Source organism: Rhipicephalus sanguineus, chromosome 11, assembly GCF_013339695.2.
Source record: "Rhipicephalus sanguineus isolate Rsan-2018 chromosome 11, BIME_Rsan_1.4, whole genome shotgun sequence".
NCBI classification, from domain to species: domain Eukaryota; kingdom Metazoa; phylum Arthropoda; class Arachnida; order Ixodida; family Ixodidae; genus Rhipicephalus; species Rhipicephalus sanguineus.
This window is the reverse complement of record NC_051186.1, coordinates 51,906,978-51,916,282: the sequence shown is the minus strand read 5'-3', so window position 1 is coordinate 51,916,282 and position 9,305 is coordinate 51,906,978. Positions and strand designations below refer to the sequence as shown.

Sequence of the window (9,305 nt, the reverse complement as noted above, 5' to 3'; positions counted from 1 at the left end):
CCAGGAGCATTGCTTTCAAGCGCGCCTTGCGGGCAATCTCGCAGGTGATACCGCACAAGCGCAAGCACCCCCGAGATCTTCATACCGCCAGCGTTGAATGGGGTATATAAATAGCTCGCCGTTAGTATTTTACACAACCGGTGGCGCGTGGCGGAGTTGTTTAGAGCAGCGCGCTTAAGAGCGAAGGGTCGCAGCAGGGGCGTAGCCAGAAATTTTTTTCGGGGGGGGGGGGGTTCAACCATACCATACTTTATGTATGTTCGTGCGTGCGTTTGTATGTGTGCGTGTACATACACACAAGCAAAATTGAAAAATTTCGGGGGGGTTTGAACCTCCCCCCCCTTGGCTACGCCCCTAGGCCCTGGGTCGCAGGTTCGAATCCCGGTGGCGCATTTAAGAAATTTCGTTCTTCTGATTTAGTTTTCTTTGTTGGTTTTATTTGTATATACATACATATAATATCCGGAACATGACGGCGACGGCAAAAATCAGCCGAGAGTGTTCATATAATTGCTATCTCAATAATAATGTAACGTTGATTGAATGAACTATACATACACCACTTCCCGTGATGAGAAAAATTGCGTCGTTTCCCTGATATTGAGGATAGTGGTAAATACACAGTCGTGAGAGGTGTGGCAAGAAAGTTTCTTCTAAGTTGACGAGTACCCGATGGGCTGTAATGACATATAAGTTTAGCAATATTGATTCACCTGCCCGATTTGGTGAAGATGAGAGCTACGCTGCGTATGAGAAACTCTGCACTCATGACGAGGTTACATATGGTACCTTGCGCGGTAGTTGTACTACTCAGCTCTTTTTGGACGGCTTTGGTGATTCTGCGCAACTGTACTCTGTCAAGGGAACTTTCGATTGTGACATGTTTGCGTTATAAACGATATTTCCGGTGTACGCAAACTCGATAATATGATTGTTCACGCTGTCCGCACATTGGCGTATCAACCAGTGGCCACCTTCTGGGTAGTACACAACCGAGGATGTCTTCAGGTGCTCTCGGTTGAACTCGGCTATGGGCGTCGTAAGATAGCGGTCTTTTTCGCTCCACATGATGAGCGTAGGCACCCTGATTTTGTGGTAATTCAGCTTCATGAACTGGTCGCTGTCGTTATTAAATGCCCGGTAGTAGCTCAGCACGCCCGTCAAGGCCCCTGCGAAAAGTCGAGAACAAAAAAAAAAAAAAAAACCACAGCATAAAACAGGAGAAACTTACGCAGGTTTTTTTTTACGTTTTCACAATGTCTACGACATCAAAGATTTTCTTAGCTCAAAAATCTGTCTAGATTCACAAAACTGCAACTATACGCAAAATGTTATTTTAGCTCCTTTGTTCCAGCATTTCAGGGTCGCCAAACTTGGTGCATGGGTCTACCATAGGCGTGCGCGGGGTTCTCCGTCAGAAGGGGGGGGGGTGGAGGCATGTTTCACCGCAACGACCCCCGCCCCCTCTCAGTCGGTCGAGTCCGAAAGAAACCGAACTAATAAATAGATTTTAAAAAAGGATAATGAAGCGGCCACGTGCTTCTTACAAAGGCTTGCCATCGGTTTCTGGCTTTCCGGGGTGAAGATGGGAAGTGAACAGCTCTTCGAATGCAACATCAGAGGTGCCTCGTCGCCATTATCGTAAAAAAAAACATGTGTAGCCATAACCCTCCGCGTTAAAAATGACGTGAAAGAACCGACTGCGTCAAGATATGGAGCAGACTTGGCGCTCCCCTTTAGATGATTGGGGCGGGTGACGGCCGCGCCCCCTGGATACGGGCAGAGTGGGCGGAAAGAACGTCCTTGCCGAGGGTAAGTTCATGGGAGGATTTCACGAGCACGGCAAGTAGAATGATTGTGGAACGGTGAACAACATTTATACGCCCAGGGCACATCCCAAGCACGGGAGAAGTTCCACCTTCGGTGACCTGGATTAGCGCACCGTGTGCGGTGTTAAAGCTTTCCTAAGGCGGCGACGAAGCTCCTAATTAATCACGGATACGTGGGCTCCTGTGTCTGCAAGAGCGACAACGATTGCGTCGTCTACTTTGACATTAATAAGGTTACGTCTATCTGCAATGTGGTCAAAGGATTTGGCAGGCAAGTGGCCGGTGCAGTATCACCTCCGGGAGCCGCATCATGTGGTATTGCCGAGGCAGGTGCTCAGTCGGCGACATTAAGCGCGGCCAAATCGGTGCGAGCGAGATGATGGGGGCGGGAGAGCGGCGAACGGGACTGGTGACCATGCGGGGATGGAGAATGGTGACACCACAGCATGGAAGGAACGTCGTCATTGGTCATAGGTCAGCAAAAACTGTGGAGCTCACCCGGACTCACTCGTGAAATATATTTTGCCCTTAGAGCTCACTCCGACTCATACTAAGCAAAATTTTCCTCGCACTCACTCGGACTCAGACTCACTAAAATTTTTCTCAGCCGGACTCACTCGGACTCAAACTCACCAAAATATTACTCACTCGGACTCAGACTCACGGCTCTATCTGAGTCTGAGTGAGTCGACTCATGAGTACGTTAGCACATTATTAGCTTTTTCAACCTTTGGGACGTTAAACCCCAGATATTATTATTATAGCTTTTTCAACCATGATGTCAGTGCCAATATCTCGCATAAATGGTGCTCTACTTAGCGCCGTTCAATCTCGCACCTTCAAATATAAGTTATCAGTGGTTGCAATCCAGTAAGGACATGTTTATTGAAATAGATTACCCTGACGAGATATTTTTATCAAGAACTACCTGTGAAAGAGCTGGAGGGGAGTGTCACCTGTTCTCCCCCCACCCCTCCGTAATCACGCATCTAATCAATAAATATTGAGCTGGGGCATGAACACTAGTGCTTTGAAGTATGTGTGAGTCGACGGGAGTATAAACGTGAGCCGACATAAGGCTGATATTAATGCTGAAGTTGTTGAGAAAGAACCATAGGCCGGCAAAAAAGTGCGGAGCTCACTCAGACTCACTCAAGAAATATATTTTGCGCTTAGGGCTCACTCGGACTCAGACTCACTGAAATTTTTCACAACCGGACTCACTCGGACTCAAACTCACCAACATATTACTCACCCGGGCTCATTCAGACTCAGACTCACGGCTCGATCTCAGTCTAAATGAGTCTGAGTGAGTCGATTCATGAGTGAATTTGCCGACCTATATCATTGATGGCCTTGGTGGTCCGCGGTAATCTTTGAGGCGTTCATGATCAACCTCTGGGCGAGGGTTGTACTGATAGGATGCCTGATTCCAACACCACCGGCTGGTGCAATGTCCGGCCACGTGACCAATACGTCAGTTAAAGAAAACGGGACGGTCATCAGGAATCCTCCACGCGACTGGATTGCGAGTGCGCACCGGAAGGCTCTGACCTGAGGCATATGAAAGTGGGCACGATGGCGGTCCATCGGCCGTGAGGGAGCCGTGGTGCACACAGAATAAAGGTCAGCATTGAAAACCTCTTGATGAATGATAGCGTGCATCAGTGACACCATCTGGGACCTAGTCACACGCACGGGAGCACGTGGAAGCAGGAAACATAGCTTCAAGCTCAAGTCGGATTATTTTCATCACTTGCTCGGCAGTTGCCTGCAAGGCACGTACGTCTTCGCACGACCATGTCGCTGCTGTGGTCGGAAGTCGAGCGCATGATGGGCGATACGCCGACTTTCTGCGGCCTCAAAACTCTGGCACTCCTTGATGATGGCGTCCACAGTGTCACAGTGCTTGCATATGAGAAGAATGAATGCATCATCTGCTAAACATTTTACTATGTGCCCCACTTTCTTGGTCTCATCTATACCGTTTTCTGCTTTGCGGCAATGGGCGAGCACGTCCTGTATATAGGTCAGGTACAATTCTGTCGATCTTTGCGCACGAGGTGCCAAATCCTTTATGGCCGCTGCCTTTCTACAAGCAGACTAGCCGAACAGGGAGAGCATCTTTTCCGCAGAAAAGCGGACTCCTTTTTCTGCCATTGCGGAAAAAGCCAAGCGTCGACTGCTGTGGAGCTCCGTTGTATCGTGTTGTTACCTCGCACCTCCACCAACAGTCGCGGGGGTGATATCATAAAAAAAAGAAATGTATTTACAAAATATACACCGAGAGAGACAGAAGCAGCTGCACTCAAGGTGGAGGAACAGCAACAAAACGAGCACTGCTGCATTCGCCGTCTTCATCGCCTTTCTGTAACATTCTTGTTCCTGATGGCTTGCAAAAATAAAATAACTTTAGGCGCTAAGAACACACAGACGTGAAGGGAGCACAACGGCACAGTGTGCCAGCTCGCGCGTGCGCAGCAAACACATACTCAAGCATGCAGTACGACGTGATAATGCGTGCGAGGTTAACCTTTTTGTGGTCGTATGCAGTGCTATGAAAATATCATTCACGCAAGAGCTACCGTATGTCTATGAAAGCCAGTGGCCCGCTCTCTCGCCGTCTTCTCGTGCGGGGTTTGTGTTCTCAGCGCCTACAGGGTATATAATATGACATTTTACAGCTGCACATTCTTTTTGTTTTTTTTTTTTTCGTAAAAAGCTCTTAGGGAAGAAAAACGTCATCGCTTACCAGGCTGAGAATACACGTATTTTGTTGCATTCACTTCTTCCTCAGTCGAAGAATCCCAGAGTATGTAGTCGAAGAATGAGAAGTCCTTGATGGTCATGTACTGCTCCGGCAACGAGGGAACTCGGAACGCGACCGTGTACCTGCGAATATGCCGAAAACGCGACATCATGTCCTGTTCAATTCGTACCAATTAAGGTACAAGTTAGTGAAATGCATGAGGTAGCGCCATTTATTTCATAAAAAAGAATGTGATGGCTGAAAAAAGTTGGAACAACTACGCACTATTGATGCGAACACTGCGGAAGTGGTGGAGCTGGTGGCGATCCGCTCCTTCTTTCCCTCCTCCTCACCCACACTTCCCTTTCCCAGCCCTTTCTATACTATGGCTATTCAATGCTTCATTCTCTCCCCTCCTCCTCACTCTCACATCTCTATCCCAAACCCTGGATCTGCTATACTGGGCGGCCTTCCTTGTTTCTTTTCATTTTTCTATTTTTTGTTTGTTTCTTTGCTGTCCATTGCAGTAAAGCCACACCCAGAATTATTTTGCGCTGTTTGACGATCACGCCGGATTTTCGGTCTGATGAGGCATATGAAGCTTTCGCCTTAAAAGCTTACAGAGCAACGAATATTGGAGGAAAGGAAGCGCCGTGAACAGCGAGAATGACTTTGATATTCTGCGAAGCGAAGCTTCGCCTAATGTAGATTTCAACCGGGCATGCTCCATCTGCTACCGCATATTTTCTCACAATACTAAAGATTTTTCTACCAGTACCCGATCCCAGAAGCTTTAACCTTAGGAATTATACAACGTAAAAGTTGACTACAGCGCTAGCTAAGTATCCTGGCATACGATAACCTGCGGGTGATTGTCTTACGGACTTTTCCCGCTACACACTTTTGCAGTCATATTCAAGTGTATGTTTAGTGCTAAAATTCTGTGCTGCAAAAAACGAAAATATCACAGGTTCACCGCAAGGGTGAAGCAATGAATAGCGCAGAAACGCAGAATACATAGCGCAGAAAGAAGCACAGGCAGCGCCTCCTCTATAGGCACTGGTACACGACCAGAAGACGATGGGACGGTCCCGTCGTCTTCTTGTCCAGTGCTTGCTTCTTCCCTATGCATTCTGCTTAAACGATGACCAACAGCACGCCCAAACCTTATCCCTTTTGCAAAGCTATGAATGCGGCAGCAACAAATTGGAATCGTACACGAAGTGAGGCTAGGAGCTCAATCCTTTAGTGTGTGACCTAGCGTAACTACAAAACGATGGCGTAAGTGAGTACGGCTGTTCTACGAGCGAAACGGCTTTCGCACTATCTGTCGCTTCGACGCGAAGGAAGCGGTCAGAGCACAGCACTTACAAAGGTATGAGCCATCGGCTAATCTCCGCCGAGATAGCATGGGCCATCGCGCCCCTTTGATCAAATTTCTCAGTTAACGAGGCGCAGCCACCTCCCCCCCCCCTCCCTGCCCCTGGCACGCCTTGGTGTTCCTCCATTCGACGGAGCCGACCGGCGCGCTGCGTCGCCGTCGGCAGGCTTCGCAAGCTTTCACTCACACATAGAACATAGGACGCGCAGGGCGATGTTATCAATTCGAACTCTATACGGAACATGACGGAGACGGCGAAATGCCCTTCGAGTGCCTATATACTTACTATAGCGGTAAAACGTGAACACTTTTTCGCGTTGTAAATGTTTTCGTTGTTTTTTGCCCTGGTAATTACCTATACAATATGGCGTTTTTAACTATTTCTACTTCGCACACATTTACGGCATCTGCCTATCTCATTTGCTCTTTTATGAGCGCGTGTTTCGATTACTGGGGTGCTACACAAAACCATTTTGTTAATATCATTCATCTATTCCTGCATGTCATGTCCAGGCTGAAGCAGTACCGCCAAGAAGTACGAAGTGTTTCAATTATCACCTCCTCGTGACATAATTTCTTGATTAAATGTGCTCTCTGTTCCAGCTTCAAGCTGACCTAAATACCGAAGATGAGTTTTAGGTAAGAGGAATTACATGTTTTAGTAGGTGTGAGACGTTACGATTAATGTACGTTGAAGTGATGTGAAAAAAAAAACGAGAGACACTGCATGTTCATCGATTATAAAAATGGCTTCTTACCAAGACATCATCATTTGTACGAGACTTCGTCGGAGCTGCTTTACGAAGGCCAAAGGATGGTAGCTGTTAATGACGATCATGCGGTACACCAGATCTTCGTATAGCGTAACGAAACAGAAGCCGATCAAGCCTCCCAATCCGTGCCCGACGAAAACCAACCGCCTTGCGTTGTTGGGATCTGCACGAGAAATTAGAAAGATTGCACTAGTCAATATTGCCTAGCAAACAACATACGTCCATTAGCAAGATGGGTAGCTTGGCTAAAGAGCTCACTTTGGCAAAATAATTAAATAAATAAATAAAATAAACCTGACTGCGGCATGCTATTATTAGTATATTTCCGTATACATCGTCAACACGCCGGCAAAGGTGAATTCCGAATGGAATTCGCCTTTGCCGACAAAAATTGAGAACAGAAGTGGACTTAATACTCCCTCTTGATGGACAACATTAGTTGATTTGTTCAAGAAAGACGTTTGGCCGCCAACAAAAATTGAGAACAGAAGTGGACTTAATACTCCCTCTTGATGGACAACATTAGTTGATTTGTTCAAGAAAGACGTTTGGCCGTTCACGGTTGCATAACTAGAACTATCAAGAAGATAGCTGTGGAAGTGATTGACCACTGAAATTTCAACGTCAGAGTGCATAGCATTAACCATAAGAAGTGGGCGGCTGGCTACGACGAAAGCTTTGCAAAGGTCACACTACATGGAGCCAACCTGCCCCCTCCGAAACACATGCGTGGAGATGTGTCATAAAATAGCAATAGTCGCGACAGTTTTGTGAGCAGTGACAAATTCATGGGGATTCAGAACCAATGAGTTTTTCGTACTTAAGAATAATGTTCAAGGGGGTGGTAAGCTGGGCTAGTTGGTATGCATTCACAGTAATAAACAGCGCGAAAAACTAGAGACAAAGGGAAGAACAACAACGCTCGTCTCGTGTTGTTCTTCCCTTTTTTCTGTAGTTTTTCACGCTGTTTATTACTGTGAAGAATACTGTGTTGTCAAAAGCAAGCTCAAAGATCTTTGATATGGCACACAGAAGGGGAATAGGGCAATAATTCAGGATATAATTTACACCCAGATATTCATGCAGGACAAACACGAGCAGATTTCAACATACTAGATAATGTGGAATTGTTGAGACAGTTATTACCATCGCTGTCAGCGATGGGATACACTCCCATGCGCTTTTAGAATAGCGGATCGGATGCCATCAGGGCCACATTGAGCCGGTATCAAGATCTTGAGGCAACTACGGATAACCAATTTACCTCACTACACACCACTAGTCGTAGAGAGAGAGAGAGAGAGATAATAAAACGAGAGAAAGGCAGGGAGGTTAACCAGAATTGTAGCATCCGGTTTGATACCCTATACTAAGGGGAGGGGGAAAGGGAAAGAAAGACTCTCCGCTGTCCTTTCCACTAGTCGTAGGGAGTACCTTGCGCTTTTGACTAATGCCTGTGCATCTGCGAATAACCTCATTACCTAACAGCAATCATGGGTCGTAGGAACTATCTAGCGCCTTTGACTAATACATGCGTTGAAACCTGAGGCATTCTATGACGATATGATATGTGCAGCGATACAATCAGCGCCAGCTCGGACTTCTATCGTACGTGTGTGCGTCTGTATTACGTGTGTTGGGGCTCTTTCATATAAAAATACAATGTGTGAGCAGGGATCCCGTTTGTATGCAGACATTTTCCAAGACTGAAGCAAACGAAATATATATTGGTTGAATAGACAGGAATAGGTGCCTCAAACAGGCTGACAGATATTTTGATAAGTGGAAATATCTTTATCAAAGGCGTTTTTTCATCTTTCACCTGCTAGTTTGTAAGGGGGTTAGTAGTTGACGTCACGTCACGTGGTGTCGCTTCATTGGTAGCAAAGTACTCCAATGCACTCCCAAACATAAATAGTGTCCTCCGTAAGTACTGTCCAATATCAGATATCAACAAGCGCCTTAGAAAAGCATTTCCCGAAGTACCGAGGGTAACCTGTCGCCGTAAAAGAAACATTAAAGGCCTGTGACTTGTGGTGCAGTCTCGCACGCTGCAGTGAATTCCCAGTTTTTGTTCCAATTTCTTCTCTTTCCTCGATCCTCTCTCTGTCTCTCGTCTTTCTACTCCCCTTCCCTAGTCCCCCAGTGTAAGGTAACCAACCGGAAGGTTTTCTGGTTAACCTCCCTGCCTTTTTTTATTTCACTTTTTCTTTTTCTCTTTGCTCCTTCTTTACTACACCAGCCTCATTGGTCCCCTCTTCCCCTTTCCTTCACCTCCTCCCTTAGCGCACATGCCTTCTCTTCTCCTCCTCAACTCCTGAGGTTGAGAGAGAGCGAGCATAACGTACAGAAACCCACTGCCACAGAAGAAAGCTTGTATCCCTGACGACGATATGTTCACCTGTATACAAACATTAGCTCAAGCGACATTTCCTGTTTAAGAATTTCCCTCACTTCAAATCACCATCTTGTAACCTTCATAATAGTTCAGGATATTTCCCGAAAATATTTTGAGCTGTAGACTACAAATTTGATCATTGCTCATATTCAATCGTATTTCAAGAATAATGTGT

The 9,305-nt window shown here is 46.4% G+C and overlaps 1 protein-coding gene across 1 annotated transcript; it reads right to left on the bottom strand.

The window, feature by feature from the left end:
* Positions 1-469: 469 nt before the first annotated feature.
* On the bottom strand, positions 470-6,893 carry LOC119373935 (epoxide hydrolase 4). The gene is made up of 3 exons (XM_049410748.1): positions 6,718-6,893; positions 4,582-4,721; positions 470-1,169 (listed from the first exon to the last, which is right to left on the bottom strand). The coding sequence occupies exons 1-3, from the start codon at positions 6,795-6,797 to the stop codon at positions 811-813; spliced, it is 579 nt and encodes a 192-aa protein (XP_049266705.1). The 5' UTR covers positions 6,798-6,893; the 3' UTR covers positions 470-810.
* Between the last annotated feature and the right edge of the window lie 2,412 nt (positions 6,894-9,305).